Source organism: Adiantum capillus-veneris, chromosome 12, assembly GCF_014529385.1.
Source record: "Adiantum capillus-veneris isolate H3 chromosome 12, ASM1452938v2, whole genome shotgun sequence".
NCBI lineage: Eukaryota > Viridiplantae > Streptophyta > Polypodiopsida > Polypodiales > Pteridaceae > Adiantum > Adiantum capillus-veneris.
This window is the reverse complement of record NC_140942.1, coordinates 127,104,430-127,132,162: the sequence shown is the minus strand read 5'-3', so window position 1 is coordinate 127,132,162 and position 27,733 is coordinate 127,104,430. Positions and strand designations below refer to the sequence as shown.

The 27,733-nt window shown below is 45.6% G+C and overlaps 1 protein-coding gene across 3 annotated transcripts in view; it reads right to left on the bottom strand.

Moving 5' to 3' along the window:
- Positions 1–875: 875 nt before the first annotated feature.
- The window catches only part of LOC147446488 (proline-rich receptor-like protein kinase PERK1), a 46,916-nt gene continuing 20,058 nt past the window's right edge, over positions 876–27,733 (bottom strand). The window contains exons 2-9 of one of the 3 annotated variants that reach the window (XR_015189868.1): positions 3,911–4,381; positions 3,676–3,762; positions 3,352–3,430; positions 3,197–3,277; positions 2,973–3,120; positions 2,735–2,896; positions 1,351–1,760; positions 876–1,080 (exon numbers count right to left, since the gene is read on the bottom strand). Coding sequence is in view for 2 of the 3 variants with exons in the window: in XM_086525693.1 (XP_086381819.1) it covers positions 1,518–1,760; positions 2,735–2,896; positions 2,973–3,120; positions 3,197–3,277; positions 3,352–3,430; positions 3,676–3,762; positions 3,911–4,381 (1,271 nt within the window). In the remaining variant the exon portion in view is untranslated. Of the gene's footprint in view, positions 1,081–1,127; positions 1,761–2,734; positions 2,897–2,972; positions 3,121–3,196; positions 3,278–3,351; positions 3,431–3,675; positions 3,763–3,910; positions 4,382–27,733 lie in introns of those variants that run through there. The other 2 variants (XM_086525693.1, XM_086525694.1) reach the window with 2 other exon arrangements.

The window sequence follows — 27,733 nt, the reverse complement described above, 5'->3', positions numbered from 1 at the left end:
AGCTAGGGTTGATAAAAGAAAAATATTGTGCATTCAAGTGTGTGTAGGCTAGATTATCACTAAAGCAAATTAGGTTCCAAGGTAAATTAACTTGGATTTATAAACACGATCTTGAGTAGTTTGCTAATCCATCACAAGCTCACCATAAACAAGAGAGATGTAATGCAAACTTGGAATGGATTTGTTTATTAAATGTAATGAGCTTTAAGTAGCTCTACATCCTTGCACCACTACATGTGGGACAATTCCACCTTTTCTCTCCTTGACTCATACTCTAGTGACTCTGGGACAAAGATCACAACACTCTTTTGCCTCTAGTTTGGACATTTTTGGATGTCTAGTTTATAATTGGATGGAGGAAGTGCATCAAATACTAGGGCCTCAAAATACCAACTCCTCCTATCTTTACTCCAAAAACATCTAGCTTGGACAAATGTGACCGATCTAAAATAATCACCAAAGAACATCGGCTTTGGCCCGTGGACTCATAGCAGTCAGACATCGCCCCTTCCCCACCATGGCAGCCGCGGGCCTTGATGAGATATACATACGTCGATGATAATCTAACCACCTTCATGCCAAATGCAAACTCATGCTCTGCTCTAGCCACCCATGCCTCTAGAAAATCAAGCATCATCAACTAGATCTTCCAAAGGATCAATGCCAGTATGGAAAGACACTTGGACGAGTCCAAATGAACACAACATCTGTATTTAGCAGGATACCTGGGTTGTTGGCAAGCCCTCTGGCTTGTCACTATCTTGCATAAGCATAAATGCCCCACTGCATCTCCTCTGAGACCCAGATGTCCTCTAACATCCTCATTAGTCTTGCCTTTGGCACCATGTCAAAGGCTTTATGGAAGTCCACAAAGCAGCAACAAATTCTCTCTAGCTTGTACTCATCCCTGCTCAACAAGGGCCTAGAGGGTAGGTATACAATCCAGGTTCATGAACCCTGCCTGAGCCCATGTTCAACCAATCGACTCTTGGCGAGAGAGAGCCCTGATCATGACAGTCCTGTTAAGTCATGGAATCATTATTCTTCAAGAGTGGTGGTTCAGTCCAGTAGATCGGAAATCTGCACAATCAAAATGTGATCTTTGCTAAGAATCATGGAGACCGAAAGAAAGGAAAAAGAATCAATCCAATCTCAAATATATGTACAACAGCGTTCAATTGTCTTCATATGATACACTTGAGAGAAGCTTATTTATGTTGCAAGGGTCCCAAGTTTAGAGCAACCTCCAGAAAGCCTCATTGTAAAGAAGAGGAATACTTGGGGGTGTCTTGGCCCTTCAAGTAAACAACCAGCCTTGCTAGCATATATCTGCCCTCAAAGCTCATATACCTGTTTATCAAAACACATGTTTGTCTTGCATTTTCAGTCCTGTTTTCCGGATTGATAAGCATCCCTCGAGATTTGTCGAAAATTATGAGCTAAAACCCGTCGCACGTGCTAGCTGTTAAACTCTTCATCTCTTGGTAAAAAGCTGCCATACTCTTGCTTGAAATGTGTCAATATTCACTGCTGCTGGAAGTGGATGGATTCATTGCATGCTCGCTTGTTCCACCACTATATTCACTGCTACAATCCCTACTTCCAAAGGTCGCTTGACTGTACATCCTCGTATTTGCACTGTAGTATGAGCTGTCATAATCTGTGCTTGCAAAAGAAAAGCCGTACACATAACTGTGACCAGGCTTTACACCTTGATTGAGATCTGAAAGAGCTACATCATCTTCTAGTGCCCTCAAAACCTGCACGACATGAAAAGCACCTTGTCATTTAAATAACACAAGCAACGATGATGAAAAACTTACAAATTCAGTGCAACAGCAAAACGCATTTCAGCAGTGCCGAAACATTTCAGCGGTGGGTGAAACGTCTATTGTGAAACAGGTCAAGCCTACCATCTCATGTTAGACGTGCATGCACTTTGTATGTATGTATGATATTTCATATAGGCATTTGGGGTCCCCATTTCATGCATGCTTGCACTTTTTATGTATGTATAATATTTCAAATAGGAATTTTGGGTCCCCATTTTGTTTAGCCGTTGGCCAAGCATGAAACATTTCACATTGAAAAACGGCGTTTCAGGCTGACATGTTTCAGGGCTGAAACGTTCGCGGTCATGCTGACTTAGAATGACCCTCCTCTTGTCTATAGCTGTGTGATAGCTGCAAAATTCCCTTTCAAAAGTCCCTGGACACTGTCCTACTTTGAGTAGCAATACCCAGTCTCTTAGGCCAAAGTTTCACGGCATCGACCTATCATTGTGTGGCATGCCCAAAAAGAGTAAAGCAGATTTTAATATTAAGGTTTCCCAAAGCCAAGGCCACCTTTATAGCAGCTTTTAAAATTAAGCTTTTCCCAAAGCCAAGGCCACCTTATGTGACTTGGTACAGCTTATGAAATGACAGATGTCTGGCACTTGTAAGCAACAAGCGAAGAAGGCGGTACATGGAAATATTTAAATCCTGACGTGTCACCTGCCTAAGTCCCTAGACATACCCAGCAAGGCTGACTCTCCGGGCACCTTGAAACTTCCCATCTTAACATAAAAGCGACCAATGTACCTATTAAACTAAGACCTCCTTGGGCAAAGATGCTCTATCTACCCAAGGTAATACTCGGGGTTTTTTTTTTGGTTTGGCGCATGCCCCAGGGGCGCGGCGGGGCATCTTGAGAAGCACATGAGATTTCTGACCAAAGTTTCTCATGGACTCACCTGCCCCATCCTTGGTCGCTTGGCTGCTGAATGCCGCACACATGCTGCTGCAGCAGCTACCACTCGCAACATTTCCTTCTGATCATATGCTCCATTCAGAAAGGGATCAGCCATAAGCTCCAGGTCATCTTCCCTGTTCATTCGCAAAAGTAAAGGACGTGCCTGACCAAAGATTGATTGCTTAATAGTGAGTCTCGTGCATATATTGTTTGCAGTCACAAACACACAAAAAACATACCCATTCCACCAGGCTTTCTTCCCCACATGATTGGGTGGGGTCCACAGGCTTTCGACCGGACACCAACTCCAGAAGTACCACTCCATATGAAAAGACATCTGACTTCTCCGTCAGCATTCCACTTGAGGCATACTCAGGAGCCAAGTACCTGATATAAGCAAAGCACAAAACGAATTTGAGATCACTGTCTGTAAAGATGTAATGTGTCCAGGAACTTGGCTTACCCAAAGGTTCCCACCACTCTTGTTGTCACATGTGTCTTTATATCCGATGTCAGCTTTGCGAGTCCAAAATCTGAGACCTGACTTTGAGGGATGCAATGTTATCTTGTTAAAGAAAAAAGCCGTACTGGTTGACCAGCGAAGAGAATTATTAATACCTCCTTACTTGTGCATTGAAATTCTTGTCCAATAATATATTGGATGATTTGATATCACGATGTATAATTTTGGGGTTGCCTACAAGAAGTAACCTATAAGTATACAGGCATTTTGGAGCGTCAAACAAGATCTTAACTTACAAATGGGGCATGCAGCTATCAAAAGTTAAATGCACGCTCTTTTTGAAAACTTTTTTATCGAATGACAACAGGAGCTTTAATTAACATACATATACAATGGAAAGAAAGTTACAGCAAGGTAAGCCTTAAATTTTTAGCAAAGTTATAGTACAAGTAGTCCTAAGGAACAGTAATAATGCTTACAATCTTCATGAAGGTAAGCTAAGCCCCTTGCTGCTCCTATTGCAATCTTCATGCGAGTTGGCCAGTCCAAGATAGCCCTTCCTTTTCCTGTATTAATCAAAGCTAGCAGAGATCAATGAATAAAACATCTCTCACATCCAAAACAGATGGGCAAAGAACCCTTAAAGCTTGGCATATACGACAGACTGTTTAACTAGAACTGAGGTGTGTGCAGGTGTAAAAGGGTGGTGTTTACCATGCAAATGATGATCCAAGTTGCCGTTGGGAACATAGTCGTACACAAGCAACCTTTGGCTTCCTGATAAACAATAGCCAACCAAAGACACAAGGTGGCGATGATGAACTCTTGTGATAACCTCCATCTCTGCCCGGAACTCCCTGTCGCCTTGCTCTCCCCCTACTTTGAGCTGCTTAACTGCGACAAGTTGCCCTCCAGATAGAGTCCCTTTATATACACTTCCAAAGCCACCCTCACCTAGGAGGTTTGATTTTGCAAACCCACCCGTTGCAATTACCAACTCATCATATGTAAAGTAAATCTTTGAGCTTCCAAAGGAAGGAGATACCCCATTGACTTTAAGGATTGAAGGATCACTCCCCAGTTGAGGGGAAGGCATAGGTGAAAAGAAAGGTGGTGATGGCCGTGGCTTGACCAGAGCATCTGTTTGGGCTGGAGAATTCCAATTGTTGGCACCATAATAGCCATCTGCATAGAAAGAAATGATGAATATTTGCACAATCAGGACAAGCCCCGTTACGGTCAGGCTTTGTTAAGGGACTTGCTGATTTAATCACCATAATAAGGATTTTAGACATGACAAATTGCTAGTGACATTGTCTTACACAGCAAATTTCTAAAGGAAAGTATCCATCAATACTTCAGATCTTCTGCTTGCAAATCCCCAAAATCACTATTACCTCCTAACAACTTTAGCTGCGATAAAGTCTCCTTACTACTAATTTCAATAGAGAACTATATCCCCTCATTAAGAACCATCTCCTACAACTCACTTGCCTGGAAAATTCATTGTACCCTATTGGGACATGGCCATCCTAAGATTCTGCCACCTTTCCAGTGTGTCCTCTCACCTCAAAAAGGGACAAAAAGAACTCAAGAAGTAGTATGTCACTGCACAAAAAGCTGAACTTCAGCAGAAGTTTTTCTTTGATGCTTCAATCCTAGGTTTTAATGGAAGAACTCAGCCAGCACAGCTTTGATTCCCCCCAAGAAAAGATCCTTCCATTAGTTAAAAACTGCCCAAAGGGCTACAATCTGCCCCTAAGGGGAGACTCTCCAACTGAAAAAACAAGATATGTACAAGGAGGGCTAGAACAGGAAATGGGAGGAGGAAAAAGCCACACTCATGGACAGTACTTCCATTTCGGCGCCCCATGAACCATGGGCGCCAAAACCGCAAGAAGGCCTCACAGCGCTCCCTCATGCGGTCAGAGCTGCCTTGAAGTCTCTCAAACTGGCCCCTGAGTGTATGGACTACCTCCAGCCAGATGTGGCAAACAGTCTCAGCAGGAGGAATAGGGTGAGCCTCGAACATGCAAAAATATCGGGCTCGCCAAATGAACCACAGTGTCAGGCCGCAAATGAGCTCCTAACACCTCTCTATTTCACTGCTCCACTCCTGAGAAATAAGCTCTGTGGCAGGCTGGAGTGTAGGACGGCCCTCGTGGATCACTATCCCTTACCCCTTCAGAACACCTTTAACAGTAGCTAAGATATCCGATATGAGGACATACACAAACCTTTTCAAAATCACTGCATGCACCCACTCTACCACAGGTAGGCAATTTCAAATCGACCAACACCCTCAAATACTTTCAAGTCCTCTAACATATCCAAGTTCTCTCACCAACTTGCAGTTTCCTCTTTGCACATGCAACACCTGCATAAGAAATACACATACTCGACATACATATGCACACGAGAGTGAGAAAGAGACTAGCAACCACCGGACGCTCTATAATGATAGAACACACAAAAAACTGTCGCCTTTGCTTCCTGTCTTATGAGCTTTCACAAGAGCATACATCACTCTCAATTGAGCTCACAAGCTCCCATTGCATTCTCACAAAGCTTTCAAGCTTTCTTGATCTCTCCACCGCCGAGAGCGAGCGAGCTATCGCCTCGAAGCTCTCAAAGCCATCGTGCTGTCACGAGGACGTGGCAATTGCTAACTTTAGTTGCTGGTTTCTTTCCAAGGGGTTTTGTTTTATTTTTGAGACCCTCTTCTTGAAGTAGCAAACGGTCGGACATTGCATGTCCAATGCGAACGGTAGTTTTACCCGCAGATGGGTAGTGGTTGGCATTGGAATTCGTATGGTAAGAGGATGTCTAGGCTCAGAGCAAGATCATATAGGTCCTCCCGTCACACTTAGCAAGTTGGTGGATACTAGGAAGTGAACTCAATAAAGGCCTAAAGTCAAGGTGTGACTGCCAACAGAAAGTATCCGACAATTGGGCCACATTGCACTTTTGGATACGGTCCCAATGAGGATAGATGGTCAGATGACCACAAGGAGCCCAACGGAATCATCTCCTAAAATTTAGGGAAATGCTATTTTGGGCCACGAAATGTGTTCGCGTCATTACCTCCGGTATGACTAGGGGAACATTTTACAACTCTGCCGCGAAGTCAACTAGGCGACCAGTTGAGAGATTTTTAAGCGGCGAACCCGAAACGAGAAAATGCTTGTAAATGCGCCAAGTGGCACATTTCTGTGCACTTGCCTCACCAAGGAAGAGTTGGCGCTGAATTTTAAGCTGAGAGGAGCCTCATTTGCCCTCTGTCTCACAGGTTAAGAGCTATGGAGTGCTTCCTTTCCTCCTTATGTACGGTGCGGTGCCAAGAGTGATGCCCTGCACGCTACGCACTGCTCTCTCTCTCCCCTACGAGCAGTATGTTATGCCCCACTAGTGGGCTTTTCATTTGACCAATGTACAGTTATGTGGGTTCATGCGCGATTGCCGAGGCAAGAGCCTCTTGCACAGGTACTGGATTAGCTAGCGGCTAATCCCCCCGCAGGTACAGGTGAATTCGGAGAGGTTTCACGCCAGAAATCTCGTCCAATTCAAAGGGCAAGTAGCCCTACAGGTGCGGGAGCTCGAGGTCTTGCTACAGATGCGACCGGCACGCGAAACGAAGCCCAAAACAGGGAATTACAGCCTGCTTTGTATTTTTGCAGGTTTACGGTTTCGGCCCTAAACGGACCCTAATACCCCCAGGAGGTTCAAGGACGCGAGGGGACTGCCGTACAGGTGAACTCGCGCATTTTTGGGGCAGAAAACAGAGAATTCAGCGTGCTGCAGATTCTCGCCAGGTTTTGCAAAGTGTCTGTATGCGTCGGGAAAGTCACCTATTGCGTGGGGATACTGACTGTGAAGCGTCCTAGTACAGTTATGCTCCCGAAATCGGGCCAGAATAGGTGTTTCTTAGCCTAGATTGTGCGGGGCAGCTTGTAGGAGATCACAAGTTTTATTCCCTCTGTTAAAGAATAAAGAAATACCGAAAGGGGCGCCAATTTTGGGGCCTACAGATTGTCGGCGTCTGCTCGGAGCATTCTAGCTTCCGAGCCGTGTGTGTACTTCAAGTGTTAATGCTTGTTACAGGTTACCTTTGCAAAGTACTCTGTGTGTGTCTAAAGTAAAGAATTTTGGGTGAAAGCCAAAGCCTACCGCCCCACGCGGTTTCACGTGCTCTCCGCCATCGCTAAGTCATAGCTTTGATACCAATTGAAGAGTGCGTGTATGCGGATGCGTGCATGCGCGGTTCGGTGTACATGTGGGAAGAAGAGAGTACACAGTGTGTGGGTGGAGAAAGACTCTACTATGAGCTGACCCTTATTCTTTGTATATGTACACAAGAATAAGGTGTTAGTGGGCGAGCGCCCATAGCCTGGGTGATCGGGCAAGGCACATGCGCCTGTACCCAAACAACTATGATCGGCTTGGATATGCACGTCTTGCTAGAGGCTCACAAGGGTGCCAAGCTAGATCCTAAGCTAAGACCCATGCTAGACTGTAGCAGAAGCATGTCCATGTAGCGCAAGTGAAGTGCGTACGTGACAACACCCCCCCCCCCCCCCCCCCGGTTAAAGGTGAGGCACAATTGCCGAACTTCTATCTTGGATTCCTTCTGTATTGATGTTGAATGCTTCTGTTGCTTGTGGATGCATAAACCATGAAAACTCCTCCAAACCGGTGGATACTGCGGAGGTAGGCCTGGTGCAATGTAAATACCTACCGTACGAGTTGCTAGGTGGGCTTACTACTGTCGCAAAATACCAGCCTTGATGCTGACTCTGCCTTGCAAGCAAGTACTACCACTCGAATAGTCCTACTATGAAAACATTGCAGGTGAAGCTGAAAGGTAAGGATGCTCAGAGGTAATTCGAAGGATTGCTTGGCGACGAAAGTGGATGCACGCTACATGTCACAAAACGTGAGCGTACACGAGCACTTAGAAATCTGAAAAAATAAAATACTTTGCAAAAGTGAGAGAAGGGAGAAGATCGACACAGTATTGGGGACCAGAAGATGGGCTAGTCTCCCCCCCCCCCCCCGTCAAGAGTATTCTTTATTCAGGAAGAATTCTTATACAAGCACGAGAACGCCTGGAATGTGTTCGTGTAGCATTGTTTTCACTAATTGAGTGAGTTTTTGAAGTTTGAACCGGTTCACACTTTATTTTATAAAGTGGCCGGTCACTTTTAAGTGACTAGCCCTTTTATTAATAAAATAAAGCAAGGCTCTCTAAAAATCCAGCGCTAATAAGCTACGCAGGCTGAAAATGAGCGATCTCTCTCTCTCTCTCTCTCTCTCTCTCTCTCTCTCTCTCTCTCTCTCTCTCTCTCTCTAGGGGTGCCAGGGTCTTGCTTTTCGGCTCTATTTTCGTCGGGTGCCGGGCCCTATAAAGTAGCAGCCAGCGTTCGAGTTTTATACACGCGCCGGAAGCAGCAGAAGGAGCTAGCGCTGGGATTCTAGAGCAAGTGTTGGTGACGGAAATTGTAAGTGTTCGTGTGACGACTGAGTACGGAGGTCGCTTTTCCGAGCAAGGAGCGACAGGTATAAGGTGTTGGTACGCATTGAGAATTATTGCTTTGTGTGGTTTGTTTTGCAGGAATCTCCCGTCTTACGGGAAAGCCCCTCACGGGAAGTACGGCTTCACGCCTAAGTCCCTTACGGGAAAGTACGGCTTCGCGCCTAAGTCCCTTACGGGAAGGAACGGCCTTGTGCCCAAGCCCTTTACGGGAAAGCACGACCTTCGGGTCTAAGTTTACAAAACGGAGGGGTTTCCTCGGGAACACGGCACAAATGCAATGCAGACACAGACTCCTCGCGGGAAAGCATCTGCCCTCCCGCGAATGTTCCTGCTTTTCGTAAAAAGCTTCATTGAACCCATCTTTATTCTTGTGCTTGCGTTCTTACGCGTATTTTCTTACTCAGTTCGGATTTCCTCCTTAGCCTACGGAATGCCCCCTTTCTAATGCACCCGTCACCCATCCTATGACGTATCAGAGGCACTCGTAACCCGGCCCTTTCCACCGAACTCCTTCGCGATGTTTACCATCACCCATCAAATGACACATCAGAGTTGTCCGTTCTTGATGGCAGTTCCTGTAGCTACAATCTTTTAACAGTTCTTAGTGCACACAATAAAATATCCTAGAAAAGAAATTAATCATTAAAAATAAGAAAATAGTCCAATTAGCAACATCCCTCTGGCTTCTAAACAATTGACCTCAACTGTAGTGCTTGGACATATACCTCCAGTATCTTGGGATAAGCTGCTAAATCCTCCTACGTCATCCACTGAGCATCAAGATTCGAATAGTTCTTAAACTTAACTAAATACTTCCGTGTTATTTTTCCGGACTTGAGAGGCCGCTCCTGATGACTTACTATCTGCTCTGGTTGGAGTATTTCTTATGTTTCCTCAACCTCAGGAGGTTCCTCAGCACTAGGCTAGCTCGGAGGCGGTCCCACATACGGCCGGAGTAAACTGACATGGAAAGCATTATGGATCCTCCAATTAGGCGGTAGCTCTAATCGGAAGGTGACATCATTCACTCGCTCAGTGATCTTAAACGTCCCATAATAACGGGTAGAAAGTTTTACCACCTTCCCCTTATGAGACGCTTGTTTCTTAAGTCTTGCCTTCTCAAACTTGAGTAAGACTACCTGTCCGACTGTTAAGTCTAGATTCCTCCTGTGCTTGTCTGCAGCTTTCTTATGCTTTTCCTGAGAGCATAGAATAGCTCTCCTAACTTGCCCGTAGGCTGTGTCCAAATCCCAGACAAATTCATCTGCTGCAAAGATCTTATCCTTAGTCAAAAGGATCGGTGGAAGCAAAGGCTTACCATAGAGAATCTCAAAAGGTGCTTTCCCCGTCGATGAGTGTATTGTATTGTTATACATATACTCGACAAGAGGCAAATATTTCTCCCAGTCAGATTGCCGGTCTAACACATAAGCTTTTAACATATCCAATACTGTGGAATTGGCTATCTCACTTTGCCCGTCTGTTTGAGGATGGTAGGCAGATGAAAAATTCAGCTTCGTACCAAGATTATCCATCAAGGCACGCCAAAAATTTCCTGTCATGCGAGGATCTCGATCACTCACAATAGACTTAGGCATTCCATGATGCTTAAAGATCTGTGCCAGAAAGACCCTAGCCATATAATCTGCTTTGATCGTTTTCTTGACTGGTATAAAGTGTGCTAGCTTGCTAAACCTGTCCACAATGGTCCAGATCGCGTCATTTCAAGTCTGAGTTCTAGGGAGGTCCATGATGAAGTCCATGGCAATACTTTCCCAAGGTTCATTAGGCACAGGCAATGGTTGTAGCAACCCAGGCGTCTTATGCCGATCATACTTCACTTTTTGGCAAACCAAGCATTCCCTGACATACTTATCAATGTCTGTTTTAAGGCTAGCCCAAAAGAAATATCTTTCCATTGCTAAGGTCGTAGGGAGGATACCCCGATGACCCGCATAAGGCGAAGCGTGTGCTTCATCCATGATCTTCTTTCTTAATGGTTCCGCCACACATATGGCCTGATGGTGGTAGAAATAACCGTCCCGAATGGAATAGGGAAACTCATTCTGTCCACGATGTAGCTTTCCCCAAATGGTGGAGAAATCTGGATCATTCGGATACAAATCCGGTAGTACTTCTAATTCTTGGTGATACACTGAAGTGATAGCGTTCACCCTTGGCCGCCTAGACAATGTGTCCGCGACCACATTCTTACTCCCAACCGTGTGAAGGATTTGGAAGTGAAACATAGACAAAAAGTTTGCCCATCTCATCTGCTTCTCAGATAGTTTCCTTTGCGTAAGAAAATATCGCAAACTCTGGTGATTAGTCTTGATCACAAAATCCGCTCCTAGAAGATAGTGCTTCCAGTTGGATAAGGCGTGAATCACAACCGTGAGTTCCTTTTCGTAGATTGATGCATGCAACTCTGCATCCTTAAGCCGTCTGCTTTCGTAGGCCACTCCATGGCCTTCTTGGTTTAACACTGCTCCGATGCAATCACCTGAAGCATCGCAGTGAACCTCAAATGGTTTTCTTAAGTCAGGCACTATCAAAATAGGTCCATGGCTTAGCAAGTACTTGAGCCGATCAAAAGCTCCTTGTTGTCTCGATCCCCATCTGAAAGGAATCTCCTTCTTTGTCAAATCATGAAGGGGTCCTGCTACATGAGCAAATCCTCGGACCAACCTTCGATAATACGAACATAATCCCAGGAAGCTACGTACATCATGTACCGTAGTGGGAATAGGCCAATCCTCTACCACTCGGATCTTGGCAGGATCCATACTCACTTGATTGTGAGAGACTACATGGCCGAGATAGTGTATCTCTGAGAGGAAGAACTCGCTCTTCTTTGCATTCACATGCAACTCATGCTTTCGCAATTCTTGAAACACTAAGTCCAAGTGCTTCCGATGTTCCTTTCTGACTTAGAGAAGATGAGTATGTCGTCAAAGAATACTCCCGTAAAACTTAAAAGATCGATACGGGCTGAAAATGCGGTCCATCATGCGATTGAACGTCGCAGGAGCATTGGTCAAGCCGAAAGGCATTACCAAAAATTCATATAGTCCAAAGGTTGTGCGGAAAGCAGTCTTATGGACATCCTCAGGGGCGATCCGTATCTGATGATAACCACTCTTTAAGTCTATGCGACTAAAGACACTTGCACCCTGCAACTTATCAAGTATATCATCAATCCGAGGGATCGGAAAGCGATTCTTGACCGTGATCTTGTTTAAAGACCTATAGACTATGCACATTCGAAACGTGCCATCTTTCTTCTGCACCGGTAGAACTAGAGAGCAGTAGGGTGAAGCACTTGGCCGTACTAACCCTTTCTCTAGAAGCTCATTCACTTGCTTCAGAATTTCCTCTTGCTGAGCAAGACTCACCCGATAAGGGGGTTGATTGGGAGGCGAGCTATCCGGTATGAGATCTATGCGGTGATCATTCGGGCGTACCGGAGGGAGTTCATCAGGAAGTGTTTCCGTGAAACAATCTTTGTACTTTTCAATAAATTGAAGACGCTTAATTTCCAGACTAGAGAGAGAGTTCCTACTAGTTTTATCCTTCTCACATGCAAAAATCAAGTAAGCAGAAACACACTTCTTCATTTCTTTCTTAATGGAGATATGGCTTACAATTGGGAACTGCCAATCTCCTTCATCAGCATGAATCTTTATTTTCTTACCCCCGTGATCAAAAGTGAGGGTCTTTTCCACATAATCGGGAATAGGTGTCATGTGGAAGTGCCATGGCATACCCAAAATGATATCACATCCCTCGATGGGTGCCATCAAAAATGATTCGCGGTCCTTGTACTCCCCAATCCGAAGATTGAGCTGTCCTTGCACGGGAGTTGCATTGGTTGTCAACCCCTCGAATGCCGATTTGGATGTAACCGGTGTGCCAAGCTGAGCCAGTGTGAGGCACAATCGTTCCGCAGTATCCAGGGAGATGAAGTTATCCGTGGATCCTGGATCATAAAGAATCAGTACTCGCTGGTTGTTCAAAGACCCCCAGCCCTTCAGAAGCTGACGCTTCCCTTTCTCCGTTGCTGTGTTTCCTTGAACATCTGGAATTGAGTTCGAGCTTGGTGGAGCGGGTTCCTTCCTTGCTTTCTCTTGCCTCGTAGAAGCTTGGTCTTGCCGTTGCTGCTTTAGCGGGCAATCCGGTTTCATATGTCCTTTCTCGCCACAGTAGAAGCATCTTCCTTCCTCTCTGAAGGTTTGAAGTTGAGTAGGAGAAAGATACTTAGTTCGCTTGCCATTGCCCTCTGGCTTCTTAGAATGATCATAGTTCCTAGATGGAGGACGTTTTCTTCCTTGGCCCCCTTGGTCATCGTAGACCCCTCTTTGTCTTGCACGGTAAGTGTTATGCTCCATTTTTCTGGGCGTCCCAGTTGAGTGCAAATCCTCAGCAATGATTGTTGACTCCATCATCCTCTGAAGAGTATCATGCGGATACACTTTCATACTCTTTCGAAGCTGCGGTTGAAGACCCGCTTCGAACTTTCGTTTCTTTTCTTCGTCGGCAATCTTCATGAAGGGAGTGACCTTCAGAAGAACCGACCAATACTTGTCCACATAGGTCGTTACTCTTTCATGTTCCTTATGGGCAAGCCAGTCCCATTCCTTCCGTATGTCCTGCTCGAAGTCAGGTGGAAGAAATTGTTCATAAAATTCAGATTTGAAGCTCTCCCAAGTTCTGGCCTGAGAACCTTCCAGAATCTTGGCTAACCACCAATTACTTGCCGTTTCCTTGAGGTGCATCCCCACATGGCGTAATTTGGATCTTTCTGTGAAGTGCCCATTGGTAAAGGCGACTTCAAACTGTCGGATGAAGGATAGTGGCTTGGAGATGTCTCTCCGTCCGTTGTAGGTTTCGAACTTGATGTCCTTGTCGCCCGATTTGAAGACTCTCATGCGATGTTGAGACTTGCGACCATGCTTCTTGAATCGAGGCTTGTCTTTAGGTTGATGTAGGGTAGTCGTAGTAGCGGCTTCCTTCTTCTGACGAGATGATCGAGAAGTAGAAGTATAATCAGGAGAGTAGGATGGAGATGAGATAGAGATGTCCTTGCTCTCGTCTAGCAAAGAGAGCGCTTTTTCCAGGCCTTTCCTTGGAGTAGGCCGTTCATTCCGATCCGAAGATCCTTTGTGCACCTCGGCACGTTCTTCATCTCTTTCCTCCAGTGGTCTCACGCCAACAGTGTGGTCTGGATGCCTGGCTACATCGGTTCCATTCGTTTTCTTCATTCCGCCCAAGAGCTTTTGGACATCTGACAAAAGTAAGATTTGTTGCAAATCCGCAAGCTGAGCTTGCACTTGTTGAAGCTCCTCTTCAACGCTTCTCCCTTAGCCCGACATGGTTCTTCCCGTTCTTCCCGGAATCGTCCTTCTTTGCAAAGAAAGAGAGGAGTCCAAGCTCTAATACCACTGTCACAAAACGTGAGCGTACACGAGCACTTAGAAATCTGAAAAAATAAAATACTTTGCAAAAGTGAGAGAAGGTAGAAGATCGACACAGTATTGGGGACCAGAAGATGGGCTTGTCCCCCCCCCCCCCCGTCAAGAGTATTCTTTATTCAGGAAGAATTCTTATACAAGCACGAGAACCCGAGGAAACCCCTCCGTTCTGTAATCTTAGACCCGAAGGTCGTGCTTTCCCGTAAAGGGCTTGGGCACAAAGCCGTTCCTTCCCGTAAGGGACTTAGGCGCGAAGCCGTACTTTCCCGTAAGGGACTTAGGCGTGAAGCCGTACTTCCCGTGAGGGGCTTTCCCGTAAGACGGGAGATTCCTGCAAAACAAACCACACAAAGCAATAATTCTCAATGCGTACCAACACCTTATACCTGTCACTCCTTGCTCGGAAAAGCGACCTCCGTACTCAGTCGTCACACAAACACTTACAATTTCCGTCACCAACACTTGCTCCAGAATCCCAGCGCTAGCTCCTTCTGCTGCTTCCGGCGCGTGTATAAAACTCGAACGCTGGCTGCTACTTTATAGGGCCTGGCACCCGACGAAAATAGAGCCGAAAAGCAAGACCCTGGCACCCCTAGAGAGAGGAGAGAGAGAGAGAGAGAGATCGCTGAATCTGCGTTTTCTAGAGAGAGGAGAGAGAGAGATCGCTGATTTTCAGCCTGCGTAGCTTATTAGCGTTGGATGTTTTAGAGAGCCTTGCTTTATTTTGTTAATAAAAGGGCTGGTCACTTAAAAGTGACCGGCCACTTTATAAAATAAAGTGTGAACCTGTTCAAACTTTAAAAACTCACTCAGTTAGTGAAAACAATGCTACACGAACACATTCCAGGCGTCCACGGGTGCAGAACACGACACAGATGCAATGCAGACATAGACTCCTCGCAGGAAAGCATCTGCCCTCCCGAGAATGTTCCTGCTTTTCGTAAAAAGCTTCATTGAATCCATCTTTATTCTTGTGCTTGCGTTCTTACGCGTATTTTCTTACTCAGTTCGGATTTCCTCCTTAGCCTACGGAATGCCCCCTTTCTGATGCACCCGTCACCCATCCTATGACGTATCAGAGGCACTCGTAACCCGGCCCTTTCCACCGAACTTACAGAAACTCCTTCGCGATGTTTACTGTCACCCATCAAATGACACATCAAAGTTGTTCGTTCTTGATGGCAATTCCTGTAGCTACAATCTTTTAACAGTTCTTAGTGCACACAATTAAATATCCTAGAAAAGAAATTAATCATTAAAAATAAGAAAATAGTCCAATTAGCAACACTACATGCGACTGCGAATGCAGAAGAGGGTTTGGAATCCTGTCTCCAACCCCTTCCATGTCCGCATAAGAGGCAAGTAGATCCTCGTACTGGGTTTTCGTGTATCCGATGTCGATCTTCATTCAAAGACATAGCAATGAAGACAGGAGCACGCTACGTGCACGATGGACTAAGGGTGGGAGTGGCTAATAAGTCCAGGATCGGGTTATCAAGATTCTTTGAGGGGAAAAAAACTGGGAGAGGTTTCTTGGTTCTGCTTGGGTTCTCTAGGTTTTGCTTGGGTGCTTTGTGTTCTTCCCTCGAGTTTGTGAACCCGAAGCACACATAGAGCTCTGATACCAATGTCAGGTGCAGCGGAGGTGTTTACGGATTTAGCTCGGATCTAGTACTCCCACAAACACAAGGGACACTTTAATAAATTAAATGATGTAAGAGGCGGTTCACACGTGGCAAAACATCTACTTGCTAAAATGTTGTCCTGTGCAAGAGAGGGTATGCAACTATGAGCGGCCTGGACATGCACGTCTTGCTAGAGGCTCAAAAGCCCAGGCTAGGTCCTAAGCTAAGACTCATGGTAGACTGTAGCAGAAGCGTGTCCACGTAGCGCAAGTGAAGTGCGCATGTGACATCTGTGCAACGGAAGAGTTAAAGGGTTTAGCTTGGATCTAGTTGTCCGCACAAACACAAGGTTACTTTACTTCACTTGAAAAGAGAAACTGAACTAAAAACAATGAAGAAAGAGTCTGAGAGAGAAAAAGAGAGAGACAACACCGCATGTCGAGTCCCAACCACCCTCAAGGGCCCCCTTGCTCTGATACCACAGAAAGTACATGCTTTATTACTTGCACAAATGCTGATACAATGATGCTAAATGCTGAGATGCTAATGGGTACTTGATGCTACTGATGTTGGGTACTCATAAGGTACTGAAGGGTACTGCAGGTACTTGGTATTGCGGGTTCTTGGTACGTCGACGATGACGACGTTGACGACGACGAGGCTTGTGGGCCGATCTGCTATCGCTGAGAGTGGCGATGGCTGAAACTGAAAATCGTTGGTGCTGCTAATGGCTGAGGGCTGAATCGGTGATGAGGCAAAGGGCTGAAATCGACAGCGAGGGTAGGGCTGAATGCTGGCTAAAAAACACTGATGCTGCTGGCTGAAAAACATTGATGCAAGGCTGCAAAAACGCTCGTACTGCTGGTCCTTGAGAGGACCTGCTTCTCTGATCCTCTACTTAGCTCTGGTGCCCAAGGGCTTCTTTTATAGGTCCTTCAGCCATTTGCCCTACCTAACTTTAATATACGTCGTGTCAAGTCACTTATTAATAAATGAATTAAGTGACTGTTCATATGCCTATATGCTTAAGTGACTTAACTGTGCAAGTGAGGGTATGCAACTATGACTGGCCTGGACATGCACATCTTTCTAGAGACTCACAACGGTGCCAGGCTAGGTCCTAAGCTAAGGCTGACGCTAGACTATAGCAAAAGCTTGTCGACGTGGCGCAAGTGCAGTGTGCACGTGAGAGTGACTCTCCTCAGCTGTCTGCTATCCCACAGAGAACCCTGCCAAGAACTCGGACGTGAGCCCCTCCTCCTGTTAGTGAGTCCCTGCCACTAGACGGGCCTCTCTCTCTGCTGTTAGTATGTGTCGGCCCAGCCGAGCTGTGTGGTCCTCGTGCGATTAGCATAACCAAAGGGGTCTTGCCAAAACCACTCCCCTGGGTCCCGCTGTAGCCGTGTCAGAGGGCGGCAATCCCAAGCCTAGTCCTGATTCCAGGTCGGTTGGTCAGGTCGGGGTCTATGACACAAGTCCTCCCACTGATGCCCACCACTCAAATCCTCTGAAAGCAACACTCAGTCACCTCTGGTGCCTCAACAACAACGTTGTGAATACGACCCCCTCCCTGAATCTCAAAGAACCTGCAAGAGCCTGTGTCTGAGCAAGCCCTAACTGCAATAAGAACCTCCAACTCAAGAGGTGTGAAGGCCCCCATCCAACGGGGAGTTGTCGGCTCTAGAGGGGTGAGCCACTCCACTAGTATAGCCTCTGCAATATCCTAATACATGCTTTGAAGTTTGTGCCTCCCTCATGCCTCGAAGCTGCATTCCCTAGATCTCCTCAGAAAGTCATGTAAATTATAGACAATCTCCAAGAGAGGGGGCTGGCCCCTCTGCCATAGGATCTTAAGAAACATGAGGTTTGCTACCAACCATGTGGCCTCGCTAGGTGCAGACCATGTGGTTCCAAACAAGTGGCTGTCTCAAGCGCTTCTGAATGCATGTAGGGCTGATACTGCTCAAGGCCACACTCCCTAGCCCTAAGTAGGCTTGCTGCAAAGCGGTCCTCCCACCTCTTGCTCAGGCCTACTCTGCGCATCTCTCTGAAAATCCACCATATGAAAGGGCTCCATGGGCTGCCCGTCTGAGGGACTCAGGCACTAATCCAATGTAGCAACCTCTTTCCAAGGCTCCATCCCTAGAAGAAGACCTCTGATCACAAGCTTCCCAAGGAGGGCTCTACTCTAACGTGTTGGGTCGATGATCCCCAACCTCCCTGAGAGCATGTAAAGTAATGACCTTCCAGGAAACTTTGGCCCGAACTGAACGTGTGTCACGCCCGGACCACAAAAAGTTCCTGATCAACCTCTCCAACTGTCTAATGCAACAGATCGAAAAAATTTGGCAAGATATACTGTATCACATAGTAGCCAAGAGCACATGTGAGAGAAGGAGAGAAGCTATCTGCGGCTCTGGGGTCAAGTCCAAACCAATCTGACAAACCCAAACATCGTATGGGTGTGCCTGGGGGGATCCACCTAAAACCCTCACCAAGCGACCAAACAAGCGTGGGAGCACTGCCAACTCACAAAGCCACTCTCTTTCTCCAGTTGATCAATGCTCCCGACGCACAACAGAACACCTCAAGAGCCTGCTCACACCTATGCAAGTTGGCCTCCTCGCTCTCCAAATACATGCCGTTCTCCAATTGACCAATGCTCCCGACGCACAACAAAACTCCTGAAGAGCCTGCTCACACCTGTGCAAGTTGGCCTCCTGGCCCTCCAAATACATGCATGAGTCGTCTACAAACTCAGCGTCCAAGAGCTCCTCTCCCCTAATAGGCAGCTACAGTCCTCGCAGACCGACCTCCTATGAAGGAAAAAATCTGCTCATCGCCTCAGCATAGAAGAGAAACAAGGGACAAGAAGGCAGCCCTATATGACCGACCGTTTGAGCATCAAGCGGTCCCCTCTTCCTCCATCCAGAAGCACCTGACTGTGAGCCCACTTGTAGAGAGCTGACTCTCCTCTAATCCAAGCACCTAAAACCCCATCCACCGCAAAGTGCCCTCAAGAAAATCCCAATCAACTCTATCATATGCCTTCTCAAGTTCTCAGAATCGAGAAAGAGTACCACAAGATCCTCTCCTTTGAGGCGTGCATGGGCAGTCGCCTCCCAGAAAGTGAAGATGTTGTAAAGGATGTTGCGCTTCCTGACAAAGTCTAAGTCAGTGTTAGCAAGGAACGCCCATCTAGGGGCGGCGTTCCAAGATTTTGGCAATCTCTGCAACGTTTCGAAACGGTCACCCGTACTGGACAAGCAGGTGATATCTTTGGCAAGCTTTCAAGAAAATTTTTGCCCAAAGTTGTATGGTTTCTGACATCTCCTTCGGAATACAACTTCCGATAGAGTGGGGTATCCTGAAATGCTTGCTATGGAAAGCCTAGCAGATTATACTTGAAATTTCTCGAAATCTCTCAGTAGGTGTCTCTTCTCGAGCTAATAACCTTGGAGGTCCGATGTGATTGCTATGTCTTTGAAGTTTCAAAAGTTCTCAAACTCAAAAGCAACTGTAACCAAAAGCTGCCAAATTCAGCCAGCGTAATTTCTAGAAATCCGTACGTACTGCCACGTCAGCAACTCAGCGCGTTTTGTTGGACTCTACCACGTCAACAGTCAGCGAAAATTGCAGAGGTTCATACGGCACTGCCACGTCAGCCTGTCGGTGTGTTTACCAGGAATCGCATCTAGATCCCTTTTTACCTCACGGATGCCCGATTAACTAATGTCACAAGACGGGCACCACGTGCCAATAGAAGAGAACAGACTGAACAACTTTAAGCACTTCAAATAACAACTGAATTGAAAAAGATACACGACACAAGACGGGGAGTGGCGTAGTTTCACCCCAAGAGAGCATTGGCCCCAAATGCTGGCGTCCCTTTCGGTATTTCTTTATTGTTGCTGATTCGCAAAGTACAACAGTCTGGGAGCACCTCCTTTGCAATCTGCACGCTGAAGAGTGCCAGAGAGAGCCCCCAAGGCTCATATTTAAAGGCCCAAAAGCCTAAAAGCATCAAATATGAAAAGTTGACCCCAAAAAAACACTTTCCTAAAATTTTGGGATTTTCCTGAAAATCCGCCGCGAATTGCATCCGTCTAGGTGCCTCGTCATCATATTCTGTTGTGCAAAGTCTTGTAAGTGTGTTCTACTTTATTTTTAATGCCTTTATGTCACTTAGGCCCCATTGGATGGGGTCCCATAAGTTGGTGGGAACTCTTCTTTAAAAATAAGCCACTCGTCAAGACTTTATAAGTCTGTAAAACTTCTTCTTCTTCTTTTTTGTGCTTCTTCTTAGGGTTTTGGCCCCTTGGTCGGGATCTGAAGGTTGGCTCCGTTCTTCAACGGCTTGACACGTCAGCAGTTTGTGACATCCCCCCTTCTTGAAAGAAAGTAATCGTCTGCGATTACAACATATCTGCAAAACGACTCAAGTTAGTTCAAAAATTTCTGAGGGTCATTCCGGAGACAATTACTTTTCTCTTTTTTTGTTAAGGAGTTGGCTTCTCCTTTCGGCTCTTTTGTTAAGGAGTTTGCGTCTCCTCTCATCCAAATGGGAACTCTTGACATTCTGGCGTGGTAAAATTAGCCATCACACCTAGACCACACCGATCTTCCACAGGTGTCTTGAAGCACTAAAATTACTTACCCAGGTAAAATTATCCAATTAGGAATATTCAGCGGTTGGTACATCACAATGCAACACAAATGCTCACATATGCATGTTACAAAACATAGAAACATAAAGCCACCGATGAACACTGCCCCCACAAATAACCATCCAAGTCTGGGCCATGAGCTGTTCAACGACTCCCTCATCACTCCTCCTACAAATAACCTAAAAAGATTCGGGCCATGAGACATACAGGCCTTTTACAACCAAATGCTCCCCAGACCGTAGCCTGCGTCGTTTGGAGGTGTTGAGAGTAACCACTGCTCAAACTTCTTAATACTCCCCCTGTACAAAACCACAAGGGTCCGGGCCATAAGTAACAACAACAATACTTCCTCCGTAAATAACCAAAAGGGTTCGAGCCATGAGTAAAAACAACACTTTTCAATCATTCAATACCCCCCCCCCCCCCCAAAAAAAACCACAAGGGTCCAGGCCATGAGCAAAAACAACACTTTTCAATCATTCAATACTCCCCCCGCAAATAACCACAAGGGTCCGGGCCATGAGTATGAAAAAGCATTCTCAAACATCATTTCTCACTACTCCACCCGGGAGTAAAATCACCAAATTGAAATCAGTATTAAAACTAGAGTCAAACAATTCAAATCGGCACCAAGACAGGTTCAAAACAGAAACCATCCATTTCAAACAAATTCCAAACAAGATCACCAAACAAGTTCTCAAACAGAACTCAAACTTAAAAAGCAATCTCAACATTAGCCGAGCTCGAAAAGTCGACTGACTTTCCATCTTGAAACCTGCACCAAAAAAATTAGGGTTAGGTTCCTTCCACAAGGTCGTAGCTGACCGCACCATGGTCCATAAGCTCTTGGACAGACAGTGTTCCTGTGGCGATGATGGTAGTCCCAAGACATGGCAATCACACCGGACCTCCGAGGTTATCAACAAGAGACACCTGCTGAGAGATGTCTAGAAATTTCAAGTTTTAATCTGCTAGAGTTTCCATGGCAAGCATTTCAGGATACCCCACTCTGCCAAAAGTTGCACTCCGAAGAAAGATGTCAGAAACCATGTAACTTCGAGCATAAATTTTCTTGAAAGCTTGCCAAGTCCTTGGGTTGTGCGGCTTGGTAGCTATAGACATCAACATCTGCATGGCACTGCTTTTGAGAAAAACAATGACTCGAAACAAATCTTGGATCCTTCTCTTACAAGTGATCTTTTTGGCTTATGTTCTGTAAGCCATGAGCGATGGAGACGGGAGCGCGCCCGATGCGCGATGAAGTCAGGGTGGAAATGCCTAATAAGTCCCGGGGTCGGGACCCGAAGATACTTCAAATAAAATTTCAATAGTCTCTACTTTGCTCTGTCTGCTCTTTTGTAGGACCGGTATGCTTTCAGAAAAGCACATGTCTGATGCTCTGATACCACTGTCACAAAACGGGCACCACGTGCCAGCAGAAAAGAACAGACTGAACAACTTTTAAGCACTTCAAATAACAACTGAACTGAAAAAGATGCATGACACAAGACAGGGAGTGGCGAAGTTCCACCCCAAGAAAGCATTGGCCCCAAATGTTGGCGCCCCTTTCGGTATTTCTTTATTGTTGCTAATTCGCGAAGTACAACAACCGGGGAGCACCTCCTCTGCAATCTGTGCAATGAAGAGTGCAAGAGAGGGCCCCCAAGGATCATATTTAAAGGCACAAAGCCTAAAAGCATCAAATATAAAAAGCTAACCCCAAAAACACTTTCCTAAAATTTCGAGATTTTCCTAAAAAGCCACCGCGAATTGTGGAACGTCCGTACAGGTGCCACGTCATCATATTTTGTTGTGCAAAGTCTTTTGAGTGTGTTTTGCTTTATTTTTTAAGCCTTTATGTCACTTGGGTCCCATCAAACGGGGTCCCGTAAGTTGGTGGGAACTCTTTTTTGAAAATAAGCCACTTGTCAAGGCTTTGTAAGTTTGTAAAACTTCTTCTGCTACTGCTTCTTCTTAGGATTTTGGCCCCTGGCCGGGAGCTGAAGGTTGGCTCCGTTCTTCAGTGGCTTGACACGTCAGCAGTTTGTGACAACTCATCCTTCTTGCAATCATGTCTATAGAGATTTATGAGACCGAAATGCTACAGTCATTTCGTCTTTCAGTTCATGATCTCAAACAAGTTAAGTACAAATCAATCATTTTCATTTTCGGGAATTCCTGTCATAAAGTCATACATCAAAATACTACTCAACCCTTTTAGCATCCCTAAAACCCAGAGGGGAAATCAATGACTCTATTCAAAATCGGGGTAATCCATGTCAACGAGCGGAGTGACTCCCCTCTTGTGCAAACCCGCTGCACTAGATTTACCCTTGCTGAATTGGGATTCTATTGGAGTAGACAATGCTAAACCAAATGCTTCAAGGTAAAGTTCCAAAATCTGAGGAGTATCTGCTAGGTCCTCCTCCATCCACTTCGCATCCAATGCAGGATAGTTCTTGAATTTAACCAAGAACCGCCTAATCGCTTTACCTTTCATCTTTATGTCTTTGAGTGCCAATATCTGTTATGGAACGAGTATCTTCTCGCTTTCCTCCACTTCAGGTTGCTCATCTGGCTCCCCATCATCGGGCACATCGCCTTTATAAGGCTTCAAGAGACTCACATGAAAAGCATTGTGAATCTTCCAAGTATTGGGTAGCTTCAGTCTAAAGGAGACATCATTTATCTTTTCTTTTATCTCGAAAGGGCCATAGTACCTCATGCTAAGCTTTGGAAAAAACCGCTCCTTTCCCATTTTCTTTCTTAAGCGTGCCTTCTCAAAATGTAAGAGCTCCCAATCGTCTTCCTTTAATTTCAAATCGCGATGGTGTCGATTTGCTGCCTTCTAGTGTCTTTTCTGAGATTTTGCTAAAGCCTCCCGAACCTTGGCAAAAGCAGTGTCCAAGTCCCTTGTGTACTGGTCAGCTTCAAAAATCTTATCTTTCGTGCTAAGGAAGGGTGGAACCTTCGGAGCACCTTCAATAACTCTCAAATAGCGCCTTCCCCGTCGAAGAGTGGATCGTGTTATTGTAGGCAAATTCTACCAAGGGTAAAAAAAATTCCCATTGAGTAAGACTTCAATAAATCCAGTACAACTGAATTTGCAATCTCAGATTGCCCAATTGTCTACCTGTGGAATGATAACAACAACTGCAACTGTGTGCCAATGTTCTCCCAAATAGCCCTCCACAACAAACTCGTGAATCGGGGATCTTTGTCAGAGACTATTGTCGCAGGCATGCCATGTAGTCTGAAAATCTGTGCAATGAACAGTCATGCTAAATGATCCGGCTTAACTGTTTTCTTCGCTGGGATGAAGTGAGCTTGCTTGCTAAAACTGTCGATAACAGTCCAAATGCCATCATGCCCACTTTGTGTCTTCGGGAGATCAAAAAAGAAATCCATAGCAATACTTTCCCAAGGGGCGGGTGGGAATGGGTAAAGGTTGTAACAATCCTTGTGCCTTATGCCTGTCAACCTTGACCTTCTGGCATACTAAACAATTGCGTACAAAGTCGTCCACATCTTCTTTGAGTCTCGGCCAAAAGAAGTAACGCTCCACACCTTTCAAGGTGGTGTCAATGCCGCGTTGACCCGTAAAAGGTAGACAATGGCACTCAATCAGATCCTTTTCTCTCAACGGCTTTGTGACGAACAACATCGTTTTCTTCATCAGGTAGCCATCCCGTATGGAATAATATCTTGCTACTACCTCCCCATTCTGTATTCGAGTGAATACATCCGAGAAATCCGGTTCTGTGGCATACTGATCAACCATGTCCTCGAAGCTTCTATGATGAATTGTAGAACTAGCCAAGACTAACGGCTTCGGAGACAAAGCATCTGCCACCAAGTTCTTTTGTCCCTGTACATGGACAATATGGAAGTGAAACTATGACAAGATGTTAGCCACCGCATCTGCTTTTCCGAAAGCTGCTTCTATGACAAGTAGCAGCGCAAACTCTGAAGATCGGTGAAGACTGTGAAGTCGGCTCCAAGTAGGTAATGTCGCCACTGAGTAAGACCATGGATCACTGCCAGAAGCTCTTTCTAATAAATCTGTGCTCTCAGTTCTGGCCTTGAAAACAATCGACTTTCATAGGCCATCTATAAGGTGCAGCGGAATGAATGTTTGAACTTTGCTCAAGATGAGTGCTCCATAATGTGCTCAAGGTTCCTTTTTGTTCTTATGGAAGGGAGAGCCTTCCGTCTATAATAAGAGAGTGCTATGATCACAAACGAAGTGATGGAAACTGTGTGTGCAAGTGTATGAGACTGAGAGATAGTGTCACGTGACACATCCAACCCTATGTGTCCGTGGACAAGCTACAGCATGATCAGGGTTCAGTTCACTCCAGTCAGTCTAGATTAGAAGTGATCTAGCACTTTTGTGAGTCTATTCATAGACCGTGCATGCCCAATCACTTAGTGTAGATGCATATCCTCTGGTTGCACACAACATGATCATCAGAATTCCCATCAGAATCCATTAGAATCAGTTAGGGGATTTCTCCAGTGATTTTAGCCTATTTTCCCTAATTTTGACATTTTTCACTTATTAATTTAAGTGACTTCCCAACAAAAGTAGGTAGGGCAATTTTGCTAAGTTTGTATATAAGCAAACCCAAGTTAGCACTCAATGGCAGAAGAGGCAGCAGGAGCACCGCTCAACAGGCACCTTCTCAGCAGGACCCCAAGGACTTCTAGCGTTTTTGCTTCACAACAGCTTGGCTAGCGTTTTTGGACAAGACCACCGCAGATCAGCCAGCGTTTTGCTCTTGCAGATCCCTGGCGACAAGACCACAGCAGATCAGCATAGCGTTTTTGCATTTCCAAGACCAGGGCAACAGAAACACCAATTCTAGCCCCTAGCGTTTTTGCATCTGCCAGCAACCTCAGCGTTTTGCAGATCTATCGCGACAGAATCAGCCCTAGGACCAGCGTTTTCCGTTTTCAGCAATCAGCCATCGCAGATCAAGTCCTGAACCTCGCAAATCTCACCTTCCCGCAACAGTTCCTCGCCGCACAGTCAGTTTCCTCAAGGTTTACAGTTTCAGCCCGGAAAACGCAGATTTCAGCATCTGCGTTTTCAGCGCGTCGTCGTCGCATCGTCGCCATCGACATCGTCATTGACATAGAGTCAGAATTCAGCAGATAGAAGATTTGCAGATTTCAGCCCATAGCGTTTTTGGACAGCAGTAGAAAGATTGCAGATTTCAGCCCTTAGTGTCGACTTCGTCATCACCGTCGTCATCGTCGACATAGCCTAGACTTGCATCAGTCACTTGCATTCATTTGTACCAGATTGTGCAATCATAAGTAGACCACTCTCGCCGACGAGAGTGGGGCCTTCGGAGGAGGGTTTTACAACGTCTCTGGTGTCGTATCTCTCTTCTCTCTCTATCTCTCAATCTCATACACTTGCACGCACAGTGTCCATTCACTTTGTTTGTGATCATAGCATTCTCTCATTAAGAACGGAAGGCTCTACCTTCCATAAGAACAAAAGGAACCTTGAGCATAGTTCGGAGCACTCATCTTGAGCAAAGCGCAAACAATCATTCCGTTGCAGCTAACATTGGTATCAGAGCTTTAGCAATGTTCTGTGTCACTCAAGGAAAGAACCACAAGAATCACAAGAATTTTCTTTTGCTTGTTGCGGTCGCACGAACCCAAGCCTCCCCTTGTGTCTCTTTTCACTCATTGAGAGCAGAAAGTGCACTCAGCGGCCGGCCAATCGACATGAGGTGGGAAACAGCAACCTTGGTGTGAGCGCAAGGCCGCCAAGGGGTGCGCCCGCGGAAAGGAGTAGAACTCGGGTGAAGAGAAGATCCTTTTCAAACGCGGTTTGCAAGCGAAAGAAAACCTCAAGACCCTCTAGACCCTCAAGAACCTCAAGAACCCAAGAACCCAAGTTCCTCGTGAACTTAAGAACCCAAGACCACAACAACCCACGACTTCAGAATGGTCATCACTCAAAGCGGAATGGATACTTCGCTTGGAGGTGATGAGCATGAGAGAGGCGAAGAAGAATATTCCCCACCAGGAGGTTTTTCCGACCCTCCCCTTTCCACATCTACCTCAAGGATTACACTAACTCCTATGGAGGCTTTGGAGCAATTGTTTCTGAAACAGAATTTAGAACGTGAAGCAAGAAATGCAGAAAGAATGGCAGAATTTGATCGTGAATGCAAAGAAAGAATGGCAGAAATGGAACATAGACACGCAGAAAGAAGAGCCGAAAGACAAGCAGAAATGGAGCGCAAACACCAAGAAAGAATGGCAGCCGCCGTCAAAGGAAATAGCGACCAACATAGGGAAGAGTTCTTGCGACTCTTTTCTCAAGCTCAGGCACAGATACAAGAGATTCGGGAAAAGGAGACTCTCTCAGTCTCTTCTTCTCCAATGCATGATACACAGAATTTGCATGATTGTGTGAAGCATGATGATGATTTGATTGACAATGATAAGCATGATGATTTGGATGAAAAATGACAAGCATGATGATTTGCATGATCAAGCTGTGATTTCTCACAAGCATGATGATTTGCATGAAGAAGATGTGGTTGTTCACAAGAAGGATGAGTTAGTGAATGCTTTTTCTAGCGAAGCTAATCTCGTTGAAGATTCGATCAATCACGAAGGATCCTCGAGCCTAGGTCCAGGGAACCTCCTCAAGAAGAACCGATCTTGGCTCTCAAGCCTAGGTCCAAAGAACCCTCACAGGAAGTATTATGTGTTCGCATGATTAGTACGCACGCATTGTACAAGTGTTTCATTTGTGATTGTTCCCTGTATTTTAGTCAGCGTCTTTATGTGATCCCTTTTCCTAGGCATGACATATTGTACGTTGAGCACGTTTCACTCATGAATGAGCACGAATGTATGTGGATTGTTCATGAAAAGCTGAAAAGTATGCATTCGAGGAAGTCATATTCCATGTCTCTTCCTTGGCATGACACATTTGTAGAAAGAGCACATGACAGTATGAGCACCAAGCATGGGCATTTCCGTTGTGAATTGCCACAGTTGATTGCTCTAGATCCTAAGAGAAAGATTCGATCTCATTGTTTGCGTGTATGTGGTGAACGGTTTGGCATTCAGTCTATTGGTTCATTTACATTGCATGCACAGTCTTTAGAGAAGACAAGATTTTTTCCATTCACTTTACATGGAATGGGTATGTTCATGTTTTTGTGTTGGAAATGGTTTCAGGAATTTTCAGCCATGGAGATTCT